This window comes from Chanodichthys erythropterus, chromosome 9, assembly GCF_024489055.1.
Source record: "Chanodichthys erythropterus isolate Z2021 chromosome 9, ASM2448905v1, whole genome shotgun sequence".
Lineage (NCBI taxonomy): Eukaryota > Metazoa > Chordata > Actinopteri > Cypriniformes > Xenocyprididae > Chanodichthys > Chanodichthys erythropterus.
This window is the reverse complement of record NC_090229.1, coordinates 37,720,176-37,743,589: the sequence shown is the minus strand read 5'-3', so window position 1 is coordinate 37,743,589 and position 23,414 is coordinate 37,720,176. Positions and strand designations below refer to the sequence as shown.

General features: G+C 38.3%; 1 protein-coding gene and 1 long non-coding RNA gene across 3 annotated transcripts; one reads left to right on the top strand and one right to left on the bottom strand.

The window, feature by feature from the left end:
- Window positions 1–1,961: 1,961 nt before the first annotated feature.
- Window positions 1,962–5,026, bottom strand: LOC137027380 (uncharacterized). Its single transcript, XR_010896028.1, has 3 exons — window positions 4,907–5,026; window positions 3,722–3,798; window positions 1,962–2,266 (listed from the first exon to the last, which is right to left on the bottom strand). It is a non-coding gene; the product is annotated as an uncharacterized lncRNA (long non-coding RNA).
- LOC137027378 (rabenosyn-5) lies at window positions 2,849–23,405 on the top strand. 2 transcript variants are annotated; one of them, XM_067395525.1, is made up of 13 exons: window positions 2,849–3,655; window positions 5,753–5,958; window positions 6,460–6,716; window positions 13,457–13,588; window positions 13,774–13,874; window positions 16,131–16,176; window positions 16,263–16,424; window positions 17,462–17,715; window positions 19,782–19,852; window positions 19,996–20,082; window positions 20,175–20,277; window positions 20,585–20,689; window positions 22,431–23,405. In XM_067395525.1, the coding sequence occupies exons 3-13, from the start codon at window positions 6,554–6,556 to the stop codon at window positions 23,403–23,405; spliced, it is 2,199 nt and encodes a 732-aa protein (XP_067251626.1). In that variant the 5' UTR covers window positions 2,849–3,655; window positions 5,753–5,958; window positions 6,460–6,553. The 2 variants fall into 2 exon arrangements, with proteins under 2 accessions (XP_067251626.1, XP_067251627.1); XM_067395526.1 differs by lacking the exons at window positions 2,849–3,655; window positions 5,753–5,958; window positions 6,460–6,716 and adding an exon at window positions 11,058–11,698.
- Window positions 23,406–23,414: the final 9 nt, after the last annotated feature.

The window sequence follows — 23,414 nt, the reverse complement described above, 5'->3', positions numbered from 1 at the left end:
GAGTTGACAACAGGGCCTGAGCCTCCTCAGCCCCCACTGATGACCGGAGTCTCCTGCCGCTGGATCCTTGCATAGTGGTGATTCGTTCTGTCACGGTACACACAAAGACAAAAGGTAGATCCAAGTCATAGACGTTGGAACAGGGGGGGGCGGGGGCGGGGGGGGGGGTCAGCCAGCTGTTTTTTTTTCGTTGTTTTTGTTTTCCGTTTTATATATATATATATATATATATATATACACAGAATCTGAATTAAAATGTGTTTGATTTAAGCCTACATTTCAAAATTTTGTGTCATAAAATTATAGAGGGTATGCATCGACATCACTTTCCCGCCGAAAGCGCGCTCCCTCAGCTGGACTGAGTGGCAAAAGAACCTGCTGCATGACTGGATTTAATAGAGGAAACTGCGAAAACGCGAATTACACTAAAGGTTGGACTCGAAAGTGTTCCTTACAACTTGTCAAATAAACCTAATCCATAGATATTGACATGCAGCCTGGAGTCGTGTTTCCTGACATTTATATGTGCCTGATTTCGACGGCTGGGAAATACCTAAAGCAAATCTGCCTATGAATATTTTATATAACTACAATATTGGTAGGTTTAAATCCGCATACTCACTTATATCAATGTTATTTCGTCATATTGTCCAGCCCTAAAACATAAATAGTTTTATAGTATATAGGTTTTGTCAGTGTTGTTTATTGAAAAACACCCAATTATGCAGAATATAAGATGGTAAATATTTAATTGATGAATTGTCAACATAATATAACAATACAATACGGTATGATTTTACCTCAAAATCCAACATTTTGACACAAAATGATAACTGCAAATCCATGTTTCTCTGCCTGAGGTCTAGCTGTTTCTGTGAATTACAGTGATCCACTTGCTTTTTTCCCTGTTCTGCAGTTTTTGTGCCAAATCTATTTGTACAGTCAATCACAAAGCTCTTTCCCGTTTTGGATGTGTTTTGTGTTTTTTTCGCGACATTCACGCTGAAAACCAATGCTGGTTAACGCAGCATTCACCGGACACGAAGCGATCAGCGCCGCGCCACGTCTTTCAAATTCGAACGCTTTGTTTTCTATGAGTGTACGCGACATTCGGCACCTGTCCGCGGCGCCTAGCTACGTCTCAGAAAACAATAGAAAACAATGCGTTCGAATTTGAAATTAGTTTGAAAGACGTGTCGCGGCGCTGAGCGGCCGGTGTGCGAGCCCCTTCAGTCTTTCGCCACTCAGTGGGAGTGACCGCAGTCGTAACGGTCGACGGTGACGTCACGTGCATATACGTCACGTGACGTTAAGTGCATCACAAAGAAAAAACAGAACAGACAACCAGGGAATCAGAAAACACGTGACATTAAACAATGAACCACAACCAATGAAAGAAACAACTCAGTATAAATAGACAGACACTAATGACATGATACAATACAGCTGGGTGTAATGACATTGGATAAGGAGTCCGGTGAGTGTGTGTGGGAATTGTAGTCCATGTAACAGGTGGAAATGAGAGTCCGGGATGGAGTGCCCTCTAGTGGCTGATAGGGCACTCTCACTGGTGATCATGACAGTTTCCTACAAAGAAATTGTATTTGGTAATATACTGCCAGCTGTTGGCACATTTGTGTAATTTAGAGCAGACATTAAAGGTGCCACACACTAAAAACTCCTGGGTCAAAAATAACCCATTATGGGTTATTTTTGACCCAAATCCTGGGTTAAAAAGGGACCAACTAATTTCTGGGTTATTTCAACCCAGAAAAATGGGTTATTCTTTTTGACCCAAATTCTGGGTCAAATACCTGACCCAAATTTTGGGTTAAAATAACCCAAAATTGTAGTTAATATAACCCAACTTCTGGGTCAAAAGAACAACCCCAATATCTGGGTTGAAATAACCCAGAAATGAGTAGGTCCCTTTTTAACCAAAGGTCAAAAATAACCTAACTTGGGTTACTATGCCAGTATGCCTTATTTCAGAAAATAAAACTTCAGGCACTTACACACTTCAAGCACTTTTACATTTTTATTGCATTAAAATTAAATTAAACTCTACATAAACTCTACACACTTGGACCTATTTATCTTAGGTCACACTGTAATAACATTAGACATTAGAAAAAATAGAAAAATAAACAACTCATTCTCTTTCAAACATTTGACAACATTCAATAACTGGATTGAACTTGAGGGACAAGAGTTTTGATAGTGTCCTCATCTAAGAGAAGAAATGCCTCCTCATCTCTGTCTTCACCTGAAGGACAGAAAACAAGACAACATGAGTATTGTTAATAAGTCGAGACAATTGTGAACCACTCACCGGACACTCTGATTATCAAGCTAACAAATAATCACTTTTATGGGAATGCTGTTTTTTGTTTTTTTGTTAAAAACAACAACAACAACAAAAAAAAAACCTGGCCCAATTTGCTAGTTAACTAATGTGGTTCTTTTGCAGCACTACCCATTTTGTGTGAATGACAGTCTATACTGTCCATCTTTTCTTTCATTAACAAGTGTAATAATGACATTAATGCGAAGGTAAATATCTGGCCTATTATTATGCATAACAGCTTAAAGACAAGGCACAAGTATCTTTTAACTATAAGGGTTATTATAGAGATGCATTCCCCACTGTCGAAGAAGTTGTGACTGTCACAAAATCTTGCACTGACACATTTAAGCCATATTAAAGAAAAATATTTAGGTATAGAGAGATGATATGAGGGCAGTTAAAGGGATAGTTCACCCAAAAATGAAAATGTGATGTTTATCTGCTTACCCCCAGGGCATCCAAGATGTAGGTGACTTTGTTTCTTCAGTCGAACACAAATGATGATTTTTAACTCCAAACGTTGCCGTCTGTCAGTCTTATAATGCGAATGAATGGTAACACAATTTATAAGAGTCAAAAAATATGCTTAGACAAGTCCAAATTAAACCCTGCGGATCGTGACGACACATTGATGTCCTAACCGTGCGTTCACACCGCCGCCGGCGAGAGCGTCAACAGTCACCTTGGCCGCCCTGCCAACAACGCTGTACTGTTCGTTCAAACCGATGGGAGGGTCAAAGTAAATGACAAGTTGCGTTAACCAATCGGAAGCCTGTCAAGCGAGGACATCTACATTCCGATTGGTTGCCGCCGAACCGCGTCATAGCTCATTACCATAAAGTTAACCTGATTTCAACTCTCCTCGCCGCTCTCATCGTCCAAAACGCGCCGCGCCGCACCGCTCTCGCCGGAGCTCGCCGCCGTGCTCTTATTGAAAATTAATGACTTCCTGTCACTTTGACGTTCTCGCCGCCGGCGGTGTGAACACACAGTTAGACACAAAACGATCGGTTTGTGCAAGAAACCGAAAATGATTTATATCATTTTTTACCTCTAAAACACCACTATGTCCAACTGACATAGTGGTTTCTCAGACAAACCGATCGTTTCGTGTCTTAGGACATCAATGTGTCGTCACGTGCCGCATGGTTCAGTTTGGATTTGTCTAAGTATATTTTTTGACTCTTATAAATTGTGTGACCATTCACTCGCATTATAAGACTGACAGACGGCAACGGTTGGAGTTAAAAATCATCATTTGTGTTCGACTGAAGAAACAAAGTCACCTACATCTTGGATGCCCTGGGGGTAAGCAAATAAACATCACATTTTCATTATTGGGTGAACTATCCCTTTAAAGAGTAAAACGCTCACCTCTAAAATTCTCTATCAGCTCAGACATCCGCCACTCAGTTAGCTTATCAGCGACAAAGCTGTACATTTAAAATGACCTGGAGAAAACAATAGAGGTTAGCAACAATTTGAAGACTTGACACGCTTCTTTAACTCTCACTACTCAGCACTGTATAATATGATAAGCACAGCGCAGCTGGTTATTCTGTAGCCTCGTCGCTCTAGCCACGGCTAAAGGGGGTCGCACACCGGAAGAGAAGCGTAACGTTATATTCAAACACATTATTCTCTATGAGTGTACACACACCGGCGGCGCCCAGCAACGGTTCAGGACCTTGTTCAAAATCCTGCAGCGCCACAGCGCGCTATGTAATGTTACATAGATTTATATTAAATTTACACTTATTTGTCTCAAATCGTCGTTAATGTATATACTGACTTCACCATGTGCTGCAATATAAAGTTAGTTTTACATTAATTTACAGAAATCAGCTGCATGAATACAAATTGCTGATGTTATTGGATTTTCAGGTGATATTCTCCATTCAGTTAACGGTAACTTAAAGTGTTCAGACTGCATACTCAGCAACGGTTGTATTTAATTATACAGTACACTCATAACATACTGACATTATCTTAATTCCACAATGTCCTAAAACATAACAATATTGCTGGCCATAAACTGAGAAAGTACACGATACCTCGAGTTGTTCTAGACGCGGCGCGGCGCGGCGCTTCTCGTCCGGTGTTCAACCCCCTTAACGCGGCATGAAGTCGCCACTAGCTGCACGTACCTATCGTATTATTACCAGTATTATAACAATGAGATAAGTACAGCACAGTTGTCATTTCCTTCTAAACACATTAAATAGGTCACACGTTTCTCAACTATGTGTAAAAAGCATTTCAACCATTTTGACACCTAATTTCATGAACTTATCGTTATTTTTAATCATTCAAATTTGGCTGGGTGGTTAATAACACTTTCTTATTTAGTCTGACAAATTCAAAACACACATTTATTTTGACTTTACACGGACTTTAAACTAGTTAGATGTTGTTGCGATATCCGCAGGCGGCTACATGCTCACCACAGAATTACCACGGTAAGCCATGGTCATTTTTTTACAAATGGTGCTAAACTAGCAACGGGGACATGGACACAGAAAACTTTACGTTACATTGACACTGAAAATACTTGCTTACCTTGAATACGCGACGAAGTTGCACCGAAGAAGCCCAGACCAAAACGGATCGAGTGCGTTCAAGTTCAAGTGACGGTTATTCCAAACGACTGTTGTGAGAAAATTCCAGAACAACAGCGGGGGGCAGGGAGAGGGGCGTTAACCCAGAACATGGGTTACTCTTTGAAAAATAACCCAGAAACCTAAACAACCCAGGAATTGGGTCAAAATATTAGCCCTATAACCCAGAAAATGGTTACTCTCTGAAAAAATAATCCATAATTTTAACCCAACACAAATAACCCAGAAAATGGGTTAAAGAAATAACCCAGGAGTTTTTAGAGTGCATCGAACATTTTTTACAAGATGTAATATAAGTCTAAGGTGTCCCCTGAATGTGTCTGTGAAGTTTCAGCTCAATATACCCCATAGATTTTTTTAAATTATTTTTTTAACTGCCTATTTTGGGGCATCATTAACTATGCACCGATTCATGCTGCGGCCCCTTTAATTCACCACGCTTCTTTTGTTATCTCGAGATCACGATAAAATAAGTCGTGATAACGAGAAAACAAGATAGAAAAAAATAATCCATGGCCGTTTAGGGCTTCCGTAGTTTGCGAAAAAAAACAAACAAAAAACATAATTTATCAATTTATTTAGGCTACAAAATATTAATCTCCAACGTGCGTTCGCGAGAGCACCACCACGCATGCGTGTTGCGTTGACATGAGATCGAATGTTGTTAGGTGAACTCGCGTTGGCATATACATGGCATATAAAGGTGTAACAAGCTTTTAATAGAACATTCAGTTGTACGTGTTGTGTTCTGTCAGTACCTGCATGTTCTGTCCTTTGTTAATTTCAGAGCGGACTTTTATTTTGACACGCTGAAGTGACGCGCACGCGCAGTTCAGTGTTCCTGTGATCACGCCTAGTGAACCGAGAGTCACACGATCATCTGTACGATCAGCGCTTTACTCTCCATTTACAGCGCATTTATTCTTCATATCTCCAAGCATTGACTCTTAAGAAGATGTTAAATAGACTGAAGGCTTGTCGCTGAGGAATAAGGTAGATGAACGTGTTTCTTTTTCATCTGTCAGTGTGTTTGTGTTAGGCCTGTTTACAAACTGTTATACACTGCTATGGATGTTTACAATAGAGGACACATTGCACATTTATTTATTCGATGCAAGTTAACTCACAATAATAAGAAAAAATACTTTCTTCTGCGGAGATAAAAGGGTTTGATGTAAAAATCCACATAAGAGAGATGCTAAGCTAATGAAAGCTGTTAAATCACTAACAATGGGTCTGCTAAACATCGAAGTAGTCTTTTTTGTTAACATGTAGATAATAAGAATGACTCCAAACCTATGAAAATTCATATTCCCTCTATCATTTACTCCAGTAATGCCCATAGGTCTGTAGATGTTGTCATTAATTGCCTCTTTATAAATGATGTTAAGTTGATTTTTGCCAGATTAGTGGTTGAATTTTCTATATAACACATGTTTTATCTTGAGATATCACAGTTGTTTATGTAATATTAATATTTTTGTATTGTTTGAGTGATGGAGAGGGTCTGGGGTGGCCGGTGCTGTCAGACAGGTGCAGCGTAATCTCAGAAGCGTTGGATCCAGCCTCTCACATCCAAACCCACCTTATGGCCTCCATGTACCCTCCATCATTAGAGGAGTCAGCTGAGGTGAAGGAGGGCTTCCTGTGCCCACTCTGTCTGAAAGATCTTCAGTCGTTCTACCAGCTACAGGACCATTATGAAGAGGAACACTCTGGAGACAACCGGCACGTCAGCGGCCAGCTGAAAAGTAAGTTGGAATTAAGGCAGATTGGTTGCCATTTCTCACTCACCAACAAGAATAGAGTGTCTCTTGTGTTAAACGTGTAACAAGGTGTGTTTTATTCCATCATAAGTGGACTTATGCCATCTTAGGTGAGATTGACGAATGGTGAAAGGGAATAAGAGAACACGTTACGAATTTATGCACCACTTAGAACTGCAATAACACTGTGAAAATGAGGTGCTAGTGTCTTTATTGAGTATAATTAGTCCTGGATGTGGTTTGTACACGGTATTAGGGTTGCAAAGGGGCGGAACATTTCCGGAAACTTTCCACAGGAACTTAAAGGGTTAGTTCACCCAAAAATGAAAGTAATTTCATTAATTACTCACCCTCATGTCGTTCCACACCTGTAAGACCTTAATTCATCTTCAGAACACAAATTAAGATATTTTTGTTGAATATCATTTCCTCTCTCAAGATCCATTCATGTACTAAAAACATATTTAAATCGGTTCATGTGAGTACACTGGTTCAATATTAATATTATAAAACGACAAGAATATTTTTGGTGCGGCAAAAAAACAAAATAACGACTTATATAGTGATGGCCGATTTCAAAACACTGTTTCATGAAGCTTCGGAGCGTTATGAATCTTTTGTGTCGAATCATGATTCAGATTAGGTGTGAAACCGCCAAACTGCTGAAATCACGTGACTTTGGCGCTCCAAACAGCTGATTCGACACAAAAGATTCATAACGTTCCGAAGCTTCCTGAAGCAGTGTTTTGAAATCGGCCATCATTATATAAGTCGTTATTTTGTTTTTTTTTTGCCGCACCAAAAATATTCTCTTGGCTTTATAATATTAATATTGAACCACTGTACTCACATGAACTGATTTAAATATGTTTTTAGTACATTAATGGATCTTGAGAGAGGAAATGTCATTGCTCAGGCCTCACTGAGGCATCGGATTTCATCAAAAAATATCTTAATTTGTGTTCTGAAGATGAACGAAGGTCTTACAGGCGAGTAATAAATTATATTATTTTCATTTTTGGGTGAACTAACCCTTTAACCTGGGGAATTTTGGAAATATTCCAATTTGGAAACTTAACAGAAATTTATGGGAATTAATTGGAAATTTTGGGAAATTCCTGACTAGCCTACTGCGTTTCGAATGATGGGTTGCACTTCTGGTTTGGGGAACTTCCATTTAAAAAGACTGAAACGAATTGTTTCAAATCATAAGGTTGCCCAACAAATAAAGCTTCTCCGTCAGTTTGACTGAATGAGCTGTTAATATTCTTTCATGTTTTGTTTTCAGACATCACAAGAATAACGTAACGCTTGGTATTTTAACGTAACAAGAATATCTATGGCAAGAGCTATTTTCAGTCGCTGCTTTCTATCCTCGTGATTATTTTCTTTTGTCTCTTTGCTTACCGCTATAATAGTATATATCGCAACAGATACTGCACATTTGTGGTCTGTTCTCCCGATATAATTTATGATATATCCCATTAATAATTCACTGGAATGCATGAAGAATCTCTCGTATTCTCATCAAAGCCTCACGTCTCTTTCCAGGATTGTTTTCACAGGCAAATACAATTTATTATCTGTAAAAATGATGGAAATCACTGTGAAATAGTATCACGCAATACTGAAGTTCATATACATTTTTTATTAAGGCAACGTATATTACATAATACAGATATATATCACTATAGTTATATTTACCTCGTCTGTTATTGCTGTGGAAAGAATCACGCTTTTTCATGGTCTGTAGAAAGTACCTTGTTGATGCTTTTACACTTTTAAATGTCCTTTTAATGTTCGATGGTTGTAGGGTGAGTATAATGTCATCTCATTGTACTCAGTTTAAAAATAAATGTATTATTGCGTTCATAGAGCGAGTCTTTCACTGATTGTTTACAGCTTAAAGGAAGTTACTCCCATAATTTGCGCAAAGCGTCATGGGGCGGAGTTAGGTGAATATAAATGTATAATATTTTGTTTGGTCATAACATGAAATAACAGTTATTTATTTTTCGCATTCAATTCATTTTAATTTAGTAAATATGTAAAATATATTTTTATTGCAGCAATTGTTATGTGTTATTTATTTCAGTGTCACATGATCCTTCAGAAATCATTTTAATATGCTGATTTGATACTCCGTTATCATCATATTTTTTTTTTGGAAACGAATTTTCTTTCAGGATTCATTGATGAATAAAAAAGAACAGCATTTATTCAAAATGGAAATCTTTTCTAACAATAACAGTTTTTATCAATTCCACACATAGTTGCTGAATAAAAGTATTAAATTCTTTCAAAAAAAGAAAGAAAAAATTACTGACCCCAACATTTTGATCAGTAGTGTATATTTAATAATAATGGTAGTGTATATTACAAAATATTTCTATTTTAAATAAATGCTTTTCTTTAAATTTGTATTCATCAATGAATCCTGAAAAAAGTATCACAGGTTATAAAAAATATTAAGCAGCACAACTGTTTCCAACACTGATAATTGACTATTAAATTAGCATATCAGAATGATTTCTGAAGGATCATGTGACACTGAAGACTGGAGTAATGATGCTGAAAATTCAGCTTTGATCACAGGAATAAATTATATTTTAATGTATATTAAAATAGAAAACTGTTATTTTAAATTGTAGTTATATTACACAATATTACTGTTTTTTTCTGTATTTGTGATCAAAAGTGCATGTTATGGACTGGGGGAATGCACAGTGCATGCAGGGGTGTGGCCTCAATAGCCCTGCAGTAAGTCATGTGCTGTGTGACTGTGATTGAGGAATGTGCAGGGGAAAAATTTAATTGAAATTACATTAAATCTCGTTTTAACCAAAATTAGGCTGTAAGATTTTTTTTTTCCAGCTATATTCCCTGTTATAGACTAACCTGCAATTTGGCAAATTCCCTGTTTATTCCCATTAATTCCCATGGAAAGCTTTCAGCTTTGAAAATTCCTGGAATTTTGTAACCCTACACTGTATAAAGTGCACAAGATATGACTGTTACAGGGCAAGTATCATAATTACATAAAATACACATCTATTAAATCCATATCATATTAAACATCACAACTGACATTTATCACTCACTCAGTTTAGCTCTTTCAAATGACAATTTATATAAATTAAATTAATGATAGTTTAATATTTATTTATACACACATGGATGCATTATATACACTGCGTTCCGAATTATTCTGCAGGTGACATATCAGTAAGATTTCAGTACAATAAACATTCAAATTTTAGTTTTTCTAAGAAAATGTTTGTTTGTTTATTTATCCATATCTTTTTAGATAACTGCTATCAATCTCAGACAAAATAATTTGCCAGATCTAGGGAAACCCTACTTAAAGATGTTGTTCCACATTATTAAGCAAGTCACAGTTCTCATGCAATATGGGGAGGAAGAAAGATCTTTCTGAAGATGAAAAGCATGAAATGGTGCAATGTTGTGCAAAAGGCATGAAAACAACTAATATTGTGTGAAACTGAATGGAGATTATCGAATGAGTGATTTAGAGCACAGCAGAACTCGGTCAGATAAAGACTTATTAATGAAAGTTCCTATCAAAAAAAATAATTGTATTAAAAGGGCAGCTTTAAAAAAGCCAGTGTTGAGCAGCAAACAGGTATTTGAAGCTTTTGGTGTCTCTGGAGTCTCAAGAAGCTCTCCATGCAGGCTGGCAGTTGTGCGTAAAGATGCATTTCAGCCACTCCTAACCAAACCTCACAAAGAGAAACATTTACAGTGGGTTTAGAAATACATTTTCAAACAGTTTTATTGCTGTGGTGTTTTTTTGCAGCATGGGATAGTGAATAGTGCATTGTATTTCAGAAGGCACTATCCTTCTTTTTATACCATAGCTGAAAATGGCCAGTTATGAACTCTACATATCTTGCAAAAGTAATTTTAATACCCTCCATCTCACTTCCCAGTATTCCAGCCCAAATCATCACCCGCCAGCTGTCTGAGATTGATACCAGTTATCTAAAAAGACATGGATAAATAAACAAACAAACAAACATTTTCTTAGAAAAACTAAATTCTGAATGTTTATTGTACAGAAATCTTACTGATTTGTCTCTTGCATAATAATTTGGAACACAGTGTACAATGTGTATATTAAATAAAAGTATGGTAATTTATATTGCATATTTGTAACTGAAGTATATTATGCTATCATACCTCAAACTCCTCTTATGTGCGTGACTCAAGTGTGTGTGACGACGCTGCAGGGTGCTCCGATTCAATGCATTTTGTCAGTCTTTAGTTTAGAAGACATATTGACCAGTAGAAATGTTTACTGAAAAGGGTTTGATGAGTCAGAGTACAGGTTGCAAATCCTTTTGTTCTTTGTGTCAGAAGTAGCTCGAGTGCTTGAAGTACATCAGAAATAGAACGAGGCCTGTGAATGCTGTTTCGCATCCAGTGTAGACAGCATCACTGATTATAATGGGTTCGGTTTGCTTTTGTTACGTTGCACTGCTCACGTCTGGTGTAGACATGGTGAAACTATCAAATTCATTTTGCTAATAATGTTTTATAAAACAGAGGAAAAATAATGTCATATATTGTTATCCTTTCTAGGGATTTCCTTGTTTATTAAAGTGCCCCTATTATGCATTTTCAGATATTTTCATGTAATGTGTAATAAAGCTGTTTGTGAATATAAACGGTCTGCAAAGTTTTAAAGGGGTGGTTTAGTGTTGTTTTTTCTAGGCTTGAATTGTGTTTTTGGGGGCACAGTTTAACATGTCTTAATGCTTCGTTTTTTTGAAAACGCTGTATTTTCATATGTCATATGAACGGCTCGTTTGACTTCCTGCTTCTATGAAGCCACTCCCTCCGAAATACGCAATGTGCTCAGATTGGTTAGCTGGCCCAGTGTATCCAGAGCCATCGTGATTCGCTGAAGCACCCAGAAACGCCACGCCCCTTCCCATTTGTTACCAGTTAAGTGCGCTTCAGTTATATTGTATGCATGATTATTTCTGTATCAAATTGAGCCAGAATTTAAAAGCAATTGCGGCTTGTAAAGGATGTTTATGAATGGTATTTCATTTAGTATTTGTGTCAAAGTGTTTAGATATGCTGTCACTGCTGTTTGTTAGCTTTCAATATACAGTTTAATCCTGATTAAAGCTTTACTGTAGCTGAATACATGACTGAGTAGTCGCATTTTTGTAAAGGTAGTGTTTAATTTATAGCATGAACAACTGTTTGTGTATGAATATAGAAGTTTGTTGGTGTTTGTTTGTTGAAGTATGCACTATAATACAGCTAACTGGCTTGCTCTTTATGTCCTTGATGCAACCAAAAAATAGCAACAGAACTATGTTTAACGGACATGTACAAACAATAAAACACATCAACAGTTTGAAGCCAATAAACAGCAGCTTCTGCTTTTAAAGTGGGAACTGCTTCATCTTTCAGTAAAAGCATTTGTGCAAATCCAGCACTGAACTCGTGTAGATCCTGGAGGATGTCTTCAGCACCGCATCCAGTGTGGAAAATATCACAGATTATAATGGGTTCTATTATCTTTTGATGCGCCGCTCGCGTCCGGTGTACACAACTCTTCCGCTTCCATTATTCTGCGCCACATGGCCTCGCCCACTTTGCTGCGTGTTCCCGGGGGCGTGTTTTGCAGGGTTTATGATGTCACCAACCCGGGAAGAAGCTTGTTGTAGTCCAAACCAGTCGTTTTTGTAGGCAATAAACTGCCATAACTTTAAAAGACAATATCTCCGTTTGCATTGAACTTTCAGCGCTGTAACTTTGCAGATACTGTTTATGCCCAAGCAGCAACATTACACACTAACTAAAGTTAAAAAAGTGAAATCGCATTGAACCACCCCTTTAAAGACTGGGCCATCTGACCAATCAGAGCAGAGCATACTCTCAGAAAGCCAAAGTTTAGAGAGACTGAATCCTTGATCGTACCATTTCAGACACTGAGAAAAGAGATGATGAGAAATTAAAGTGTTTTTTGACCTTAGATGCATGTAAACCTACTGCAGGAGACTCCGAAACAAAATTAGGAACCTTTAAAATAGCATAATAGGGGCACAAGTCATGCTTATTTTTTAATTTTTAAAAAAAACGATTCCCCAAAGGCCAAACTCTGTCATCAATAAATAGCCAAGGCCTGTGTGATCCCACAGCTGTAAATTGTCTCATTAGTCTTTCGACACCCAGGGTTCCTAGTTGGTGGGCAAACACAGCATGCTGCAGACATGAAAGCAGCATAAACTGGATCCGAAATGGCAGATTCAACACGACCTAAAAAGCCTTTGCATCCATTTAAAAAGCTTCATGACCAGAGGCATAATAAAACACGGATAAATATTGGAGATGCGTTTGAAAGATGAAGACAGCACTTTGTAACTTAGATCGACATCGGTCTGCAACGAGGAAGAGTAGTGAATGTGAAATGATTTATGTTTTCTGTTAAATTGAGCAATATGTTATCGGAGCACAGAAATTAGTAACTCAAATTCCAGAGTTTGTATTAGTGGAGCAGTTGTTTTTGGGGATAACGAATTGATGAAATTAATGCTCACAATTTGTAACTGGTATTTGCATTGTCGCTTTTGTTGTTCCTGAATTTGGCAGCTTTTTTTGTGTACTATTCATCTAAATGTGGACATGTCATTAGTTTACATCCTAGTAAGTGGAGGAATTGATGTATTTTTCACATTGTTTCTCAGGCCTGGTGCAAAAGGCAAAGAAAGCCAAAGACAAGCTGTTAAAGCGGGATGGAGATGAGCGGACAGACAGCAGCTATGAGTCATTTTATTACGGAGGAGTGGACCCGTACATGTGGGAGCCGCAGGAGCTCGGTAAGACTCTTACTGCCAAAGACAGATGGATAACATTCTCTTTAGCCATTCACATTGCTTTCAGTGCTGTTCAGTTAAATGTCGGTAGTGTAACTGTACACGCATTCAAGCTGTTCCTGGATCATTGGGTGTTTACTACAATCAGCTGTCATTGTCAGACTGTAATATGTCTTCTGTTAAAATAGGAGCCACCCGCAGTCACTTGGATTCTTTCAAGAAGCAAAGAGCTGCAAGAATCGACCATTATGTTATTGAGGTCAACAAATGCATTATACGACTGGAAAAGGTGAATGTTTGAGCATTGCCCTCCTAATAATTTCATCTCATGTGATTGTTGATGTACTTTAGAGAATCAGACACGAATGCTTTGCCAGCATCACATTGCAAGTGCAGGCTCTGTTGAACATGTTTAAAGTGCCCCTATTATGCTACTTTGAAGGTTCCTAATTTTATTTTGGAGTCTCCTACAAAAAGAGTCTGAAAACGGTTCGTAAGAAAAATGGTTCTCTCTAAACCCAGCCTTTCCTTGAGCCTTCTCTGCTCTGATCTGTGATTGGTAGACCGCCTACAGCGTGTCAGAAACAAAACGCTCATTAGCATATCTGAATTTCAGCTCTTCTTCAGCACTTGATGATACACAGTGATACGAACAGTATTCATTTTCTGTATTAATTCCAGTGTGAGTCCTTATCCTTTGGAATTGCAGTAAAACGGATTTGCAGCCCTGAAAACAGCAAACTCTTCCAGTCTCAACTGGAAGTATATTTTTTCACAAGCAGCCAATGAAGACCATAGGCTGACATTATGCAAATTTTATTGTTACATAGGCTTGTAACAGGAGGTGAGGCTGGAATTGCAGACGACTCGTTTCAGGCAGCTCAGAAACACTTCAAACTTTATTTGTCAAGCTTTTATATTCACAAACAGCTATTACACACTGCGTGAAAGATAATATTTGAAAAAGCATAATAGGGGCACTTTAATGTTACTGTAACAAACCCCAGTACTCAAAAGACCTTTTTACACTTGAACTAGTTAACCCTGGGTCATTCTAAACCCTGTTTTAACAGAATCCTGGGTTATCTGGCTTCACATTTTACACTGCTCATATATTAACAAATAATCCTGTGTATTCATACAATGACATTTCACACTGTACATTCCTTAACCCTGGGTTAATGGGAGGCACGCGATTGGTTGTCTTTTTCTAAACGTCTAACTGTAACATTCTAACACTGAGTTGTTTCACACTGCACACGTTTGGCACCGCAATGCAGCATGAAACAGAAGTTGTGTTAGTCTTTTCTTCCCTGTTGTGCCGTATATCTGAGTGAAATGGCTTTTGGAACAAGACCAAATGTAGGGTGGGGCTTGATTTTTGTCTGGGGACACTTTTTGCTATTGAAATGACTCGGAAAAAGTGTCCTAATCAACCTGAATTTATATATATATATATGTTAATAAAGTCAAATAATTGTATGTGAGAGAGTCAGCTGTAATATCATTGCGTTCCTATTGGTCAGTGTTAGAGGAGCTCAGCTTAGCCTGACAGAGTAACTGAGTTTGAACTAATTTAAGTTTGTTTTATGAAACAGAAAGTTTCGCTTCGCGAAAGTTTGTTTCGCTGACAACAAGTCTAAGTAAAATAAGCCTGGCTTGTTTTCTAATCTTGTTTTATGAAACAGCCCTTTGGGGTTACTTAAAAGCTGGGTTAAGAATGACAATAACACAGGGTTAAAAGCTGGGTTTAGAATGACAATAACCCGGGGTTACTTAAAAGCTGCGTTTAGAACGACAGTAACTCGGGGTTAAAAGCTAGGTTTAGAATGGCAGTAACACAGGGTTAAAAGCTGGGTTTAGAATGACAGTAACCCAAAGTTAAAAGATGGGTTTAGACCAACAGTAACACCGGGTTAAAAGCTGGGTTTAGAATGACAATAACACAGGGTTAAAAGCTGAGTTTAGAATGACAATAACACAGGGTTAAAAGCTGAGTTTAGAACGACAATAACACAGGGTTAAAAGCTGAGTTTAGAACGACAATAACACAGGGTTAAAAGCTGGGTTAAGGAGGACAATGACACGGTGTTAAAAGCTGGGTTAAGAATGATAATAACGGAGTTAAAAGCTGAGTTTAGAATGACAGTAACCCATGGTTAAGTGCAGTGTGAAAAGCCCTAAAGGAACATTAAACCGGATGTGATTTTTCAGGAAGCTAGCTATAAACATAACAGTTTTATTAACCTTAACTGACTTGCTTGGCTAAATTCTCTTCAAACTTGCCGTGTCAGATGGTAATTTCAGTTTACGCTCATGCAACTGCACCTTGTGCCAAACCTGGAAATGCAACGAATACATGAAATGTGTTTTGGATCACATGAGCTTGCAAAGCTAGAAGTGTCTGGATACACATAAATAAAGCAGATTTTTTTGGGCTTAAGTTTTAAAAGTCTGATAAATTCAGATAATGGGTTAGATCTTAAATAGAACTGTCTATTTAATCAAGTTGTTTAACATTACTACTTTTGCTTTTCATTTTCAGCTAACCTCCTTTGACAGAACCAGCATGGATGCAGCGCAAATAAGATGTATGTGAACAAAAGATCAAAAATGTGTTCTGTACCACTTAAGTAATAAGTTAAAATGTGACTACTATGCTTCTTTGTTTTCTCAGCACTTGAGAAATCAGTGGTATCATGGGTGAATGACCAGGATGTGCCATTTTGCCCTGATTGTGGGGGCAAATTCAACATCCGTAACCGCCGCCACCATTGCCGACTCTGTGGTTCGATTATGTGCAGAAAGTGCACAGAGTTTGTGCCCCTGCCACTGGCATGTGAGTTACACACGTTTAGATATGATCAAACCTTCTGGTGCTCCTCGTTTAAGGGACACACTCATACTCTTCTTAGTCAAAAGTGGTACAACACCTTATTGAATTTTTTCCCCCTTTAAAGTTAATGTAATATATTGTTGTTCAATAAAATTTGTTTATTTAATTTTTTGAGGAAATTTTATGGTACCAAGTATTGATGCAATAAATATGACCTTTTTTTTTTTTTTTTTTTAATATATATATATATATATATTTTTCAATTAACCCCTTCATTGCTGTTTGCTAGTTTTCTGCATTGTGGCTGATCTGTTGATTGTACCTCCCAAAAATTCTGTATTTTAAAAACAAATTCCCATTCATTTTTATGGCGTTCATTTTTCGAGGAGTACAAGTGTGACTATTTTTAGGACCATGTAACCTTTTCATTTGTTCAAATATCAAGTGCCACAAAAGTCACTACGTGTACCATTCTGAAGAAGTAAAACATTTTAAAAATTAAAATGTGAAATTTTTTGGACAAAAATTACAAAAGAGCACCAGAGGGTTAAATGGAAAGGACTATAAATTAAGACTCCCCTATATTGACTATTTACTGTACTTAAATTGCAACCTTTAGCGCACTAAGCTATATTTCAATTGACAGATGCTTTGCCAAAGCAATGCACAAAACACAATGTTAAGAGGTCTTTTATGTTATTATTAGTAAACTTATTTTTGATTTATTGTGAAACTGTTGCAGGACAGATTAGACTGTGGTGGTGGGCCACTTAGGCAGTTAAGACTGTTCTCAGTTCAGTGTTTTGTGACTCGAGAACTGCATCTATCCATTTTGCAAACTGGCTGGAACAAAATAGTTAGCAAAATCAGACATCACTAGACTTTAGAATAAAAGACTCTACCTTTCAAGTCAAAGTGTCAGACACATTAGACACCAGTTAATTGATCAACTGCTTGAGTCAGTTAGTACTTCTAACTGCTGGTAGGTCATCCTGAGCAGGTCTGTCAGATTTTAAGAACGTACTGTAATGTGCTTTCAGACAAATTAACCAGTGGAACCAGGGAGGCGCTGTGGGCTCCGGGCCAGAGTGGCTCTCCAGGAAGCGCAGGCCCGGTGGTGCAGCAGACTCTTCGCCGCGGCTCCATAAGCAGCATCTCGTCTGTCACCTCTGTGTTGGAGGAGAAAGATGAGGACCGTGTGCGCTGTTGCCGTCACTGCATGGACGCACTCCTCCGGCACCAGCGCAAACTAGAGGAAAAAGACCACGTACCTGATATCGTCAAACTCTATGAGGTACAAACTTCAGAGTTAAAGATGTGATTAATATTCATGTGGTCAACAGTCTCTAAGACCTTAGTGTTTTATATTGTTATTATTAAGCATTGAATCACCAACAATATCAAGCATCACCACCACATTTTAGTTATAACTACTATTTTTTTACTGCGATAACAAATACTGCTATTTTCAATTACTTTGTAAATAGCATCTATTGCTCAAACAACCCTCTACGCTCACACTGGCAATAGAATCGGCATTGACTATATAGTCACTGTGTGCGTAGAGGGTTGTTTGTCAAAGCGTTATGAAGATATAAGTGTATTAAATGGTCTGGCGCCACTCGTTTTCCACAAATTGCCCTATAACTTCTGAAAGCAATGTCCAAACTTAAAGGTGCCGTAGAATGTCTTTTTAAAAGATGTAATATAAGTCTAAGGTGTCTCCTGAATGTGTCTGTGAAGTTTCAGCTCAAAATACCCCATTTTTTTTTTTTTATTAATTTTTGGGGCATCATTAAATATGCACAGATTCAGGCCCCTTTAAATCTCATGCTCCGTGGCTAAAGCTAACATTACACACTGTTGGAGAGATTTATAAAGAATGAAGTTGTGTTTATGAATTATACAGACTGCAAGTGTTTAATAATGAAAATAGCGACGGCTCTTGTCTCCGTGAATACAGTAAGAAACGATGGTAACTTTAACCACATTTAACAGTACATTAGCAACATGCTAATGAAACATTTAGAGACAATTTACAAATATCACTAAAAATATCATGATATCATGGATCATGTCAGTTATTATTGCTCCATCTGCCATTTTTCGCTGTTGTTCTTGCTTGCTTACCTAGTCTGATGATTCAGCTGTGCACAGATCCAGACGTTAATACTGGCTGCCCTTGTGTAACGCCTTGAACATGAGCTGGCATATGCAAATATTGGGGGTGTACATATTAATGATCCTGACTGTTACGTCACAGTCGGTGTTATGTTGAGATTCGCCTGTTCTTCGGAGGTCTTTTAAACAAATGAGATTTTCATAAGAAGGAGGAAACAATGGAGTTTGAGACATTTCCATGTACTGAACTTTTATTTAACTATACCAAGATAAATTCAATTTTTAATTCTAGGGCACCTTTAATAAAACTTGAACCACACAGACCACAGGACATCCTGAGAACACACACCAATGAGTGCCAAAATTGCACCTATAGGGGGTGCTACAACTGGAAAAAAAATTTGTATAAATCTTCTTTGGTGGATGTCATGTCGTATCCTTAAATATGACTTGGTTACATAAAAAACATCAAATTTCAACAGCTAATAACTTAAAATTTGAATGGCCTGTTATGAAAATGGACACATTCATACATCGTGCAAAAATGAGTATTTGTACCAAATTTTGTGAAACATCGTCCAGTAGATGGTGCTGTAATAACTCCACAACCATGACTGATGGAATCAGAATGCGTGTTTCTTCTGAATCCTGGCCTAACAGGTTAGTTCTCCCAAAAATGAAAAATTATCCCATTTGAGGTCATTTGAGGTGTATATGACTATCTTCTTTCGGATAAACACAATCAGAGATACATTTAAAAATATCCTGGCTACTCCAAGCTTTATAATAGTTAATAAAATTTTTAAATATGGATTTTTTTTTTTTACAAAAACCCATCACTTCGCTTCAGAAGGCCTTTATTAACCCCCTGGAGCCGTATGGATTATTTTATATTGGATGGATTCATTTTTTCGGGCTTCAAAATCTCACCCCCCATTCACTAGTATTATAAAGCTTGGAAGAGCCAGGATATTTTTAAATATATCTCTGATTGCGTTTGTCTGAAAGAAGAGAGTCATATACACCTAGGATGGCTTGAGGATGAGTAAATCATGGGATAATTTTCATTTTTGGGTGAACTGTCCCTTTAAGTCCTTTTTAGGTTTATATATAATTTATCTAATCGCCCACATGGGTGCTTGGACCGATGATTGTCGCATGCAGCTATATGTCTAGTGATTTTCTCTCTTAATATACAGCATAGACTTCACCACAGTATTGTGTGTGTTTGCTGTGCAGAGGTTAAGGACGTGTATGGAGAAAGTTGAAGCTAAGGCTCCAGAATACACTCGCATGGCAGAGTCGCTCAAGTAAGCCCTCAACTTATTTAATGAGCTTTTAATGCCTGGTGGTACATCCCAAACATTGCCAGACTCCATAGTTTTGTCTATACTGTATATATGTGTGTATATATACAGTGTTTATATATCATTTATTCTCTTCTCCTCTGTAGTGCCGGGGAGACGACCTATAGTCTGGAGAATGCTGCTGGACTGAGGATGGAGATACAGAAATACTACGAGCTCATTGATGTTCTGAGGTAAACTAAAGACGCATATACTGACTGATGTGATGGATATATCTAAATCAGGATTCTCAGAATGCATTGCTGTGGGTTTCTGTTGGCATTAGTAAGAAGATACTCACACTCGGGCTGAAAGAGGAGGTCCAGCCTCACCCGAAAGCCCTGCAGCTGCAGAGGATGGTGCGCTACACAGCTACGCTCTTTATACAGGTGATGCGAACAACATCTTATTTGAATTCTGAAGGGTAGTAGGATGTTTACATATTTCCCAGAAGACAAAATCTTTTTGAAATGGATCATTTGTATACATTCTATTATTTTGTCTGGTGAAGACATTTGTTATGTGAAATAGCTTTGCTATGGCAGTACTGAAAAAAAAAACCTAATTAAATTTTTATGATCCCTCATATATATTTTTAAATGTTAAACATTTTGCAGGTTTACAAACGTATTTGTGCAAATGTATATACAGGTAGAAGCTCACATTCGACACTTGCTTTCTTACATGATCCTATAGGAGAAACTGTTGGGTCTGACGTCCCTCCCCACCAAGGAGAAACACGAGGAGCTTAAAGAGAAGAGAAGAGAGGAGCTGGAGAAAAGAGCTCAGCAGGAGAGACAGGTGAAAGAACAGCAACATGATCATATTCTGTTTCTGGTATCATTCAGTTTGCTGGTCAGTTTTTCTTTGTGGTAAACTTTAAAGCCAGCATGAAACAGAAGTTGCGGTAGTCTTTTGTTCTCTTTTGTGACATATCTGAGGGAAAAAGTTTCTGGGACAAGAACAAATGTAGGCAGGGCTTGATTTTGTCTGTGGGGAATTGATTGGATGGTTGTGGTTTGCTATTGGTGGATCTCATGTGAGTGACAGGTTGCCCCGCCCTCATCATGCTGCAAGAGGGAGGAGAAAATATTCTGATTTAAGATTATGAGGAACATGATTTTTTTTTAAAAAAAAGATGTGCACGGAGAAATAATTTATAAAGTCCACAAGTGTCGACATATTTCTCAGCTTTGGTCAGATTCAGGTTTCTATGAGATGATCCAATTTCAATGAATCAGTGAATCAGTGATGAGCCTGATTGATTATTCTGTACACTACGTATGAATTTCCAATAAATATTGATACTTTCATTCTTGTACAGTAACACTGGTGCAATAGCTGGATAAAAGGCTGGTCTGGTGCATTAATTATTTTGAGGGTCATATACGGGTTATGCAAAACAGGTTGCTTTGCATCAGGTTCAGGTTTTTTGTATGTGCTTCATTAATTAAAGAGCCTTTTTACCTAAAGGATTAGTTGACTTCAAAATTCATATTTCCTGATAATTTACTCTCCTCCATGTTATTCAAGATGTTCATGTCTTTCTTTCTTCAGTCGAAAAGAAATTAAGGTTTTTGAGGAAAACATTCCAGGATTTTTCTCCATATAGTGGACTTCACTGGGGTTCAACGGGTTGAAGGTCCAAATGTCAGTTTCAGTGGAGCTTCAAAGAGCTCTACATGATCCCAGACGAGGAATAAGAGTCTAATCTAGAGAAACAATTGGTCATTTTCAAAAACAAAAAAAAAATGATATACTTTTTAACCACAAATGCTCATCTTGCACTGCTCTGTGATGCGCCACGCATTACGTAATCATGTTGGAAGGTCATGAATGATGACGTTGGCGGAAGTACTGATCCAGTGTTTACAAAATGAACGTGCAAAGACTAAATCAAACGGCCTTTACTATATAGGTAAAACAATGTCGGACAATTTTGAAGTAGGTCGAGAAAATGATTTTTTTTTTTTCCTACCGCGGTACTTCCACCTACATCACTTGACCTTTTCAATGTGATTACTTAATGCGTGGACATCACAGAGCAGTGCAAGATGAGCATTTGTGGTTAAAAAGTATATCGTTTTTATTTTTCTTCGAAAATGAGTGATGGTTTCTCTAGATAAGACTCTTATTCCTCGTCTGGGATCATGTAGAGCTCTTTGAAGCTGCACTGAAACTGACATTTGGACCTTCAACCCGTTGAACCCCAGTGAAGTCCACTATATGGAGAAAAATCCTGGAATGTTTTCCTCAAAAACCTTCATTTCTTTTCCACTGAAGAAAGAAAGACATGAACATCTTGGATGACATGGGGGTGAGTAAATTATCAGGAAATTTGAATTCTGAAGTCAACTAATCCTTTAAGATGCCTTCAAATTAGCGAGCTTAATCAATGTTCATCTCATTTGCGGATTGATATCTAAAAATGTTTAAGAAAATAATGCCAACGATAAAAAAAAATGTAAAAAAAAATTCCTGTCTATGTGACGTTTGACATAAAAGTCCTATTGTAACTCTGTTCTTGTCTTGCGTCACTTAGGCAGGCCTGGAGTCACAAAAACGTCGATTGGAAAATGAAAAGAACCGGCCGACCCTCAGTGCAAACGGGGATATTCCCGGTCCACGCGTGACCAAAGCTGCAGGCTGGCTGCCACAATCAGACTCTCTTCATACTCGCTCGGAGCTGGACGACCCTCTGCTGCAGCAGATCAAAAACATTGAGTCTTTCTTACGGCAGGCGCGCTCCGCCAACCGCACCGATGAAGTGGCCATGCTGGAGGAGAACCTGCGGCAGCTTCAGGACGAGTTTGACGCTCAACAGACCAGTCGAGCCATCCGGCTTTCACAGAGGCTGGCCGAGGAGACAGACTTTCAGCAGAGCCAGATCGAACATCTACAGCAAAGAGAGCTGGAGCACAGAGCCCACACTAAAATCACCTCCTCAGACTTAAGAGACCAAAAGAGAGAAGAGGAGGAAGGTGAACGTTTGATCGGAAGCCCTGAGTCCTTCTCACGTCTGTTAGGAAACTCTCCTCCCTTGGACAGACAGAGAGAAAAACATACACCGACTCCACCAGCCAGAAACCCCTTCGAAGAGGAGCACTTCTCTCCAGTTGAGGAGAAACCAACAAACTCTCAGACGGCCAATGGAAAGAAAGAGTACAACCCATTCGAGGACGAGGATGACGAAACTGAAGATCCAGATACAGGTAAAGCGAAGTCGCCTAGAAATCCCTTTGAAGATGAAGAGTGCGAAGATGGCGGGAACCCTTTTAAAGAGGTTTCTGATGAAATTCCAGCTACGTCGACCAATCCGTTTGATGAAGAGGACGATGAGGATGGCACGGCAGTTGACGACACGATCGAGGAAGAGCTGCTGCTACAACAGATTGATAATATCCGGGCGTATATCTTTGACGCCAAGCTAAGCGGACGTTCGGATGAAGTGGAGCTTTTGTCGGAGAACCTGAAGGAGCTGCAACGCACACTACAAGAGCAGAAAAGAAAAAAATAGCGGCCGATG

Bases quoted from the DNA above. Each gene is read 5' to 3' on its own strand.
- LOC137027378 (XM_067395525.1), top strand. From the start codon at position 6,554: ATGGCCTCCATGTACCCTCCATCATTAGAGGAGTCAGCTGAGGTGAAG. The intron at 16,425-17,461 runs GTGAGTTACACA...ATGTGCTTTCAG, and splicing joins TGTGCCCCTGCCACTGGCAT to ACAAATTAACCAGTGGAACC. The intron at 19,853-19,995 runs GTAAGCCCTCAA...TCTCCTCTGTAG, and splicing joins CGCATGGCAGAGTCGCTCAA to TGCCGGGGAGACGACCTATA.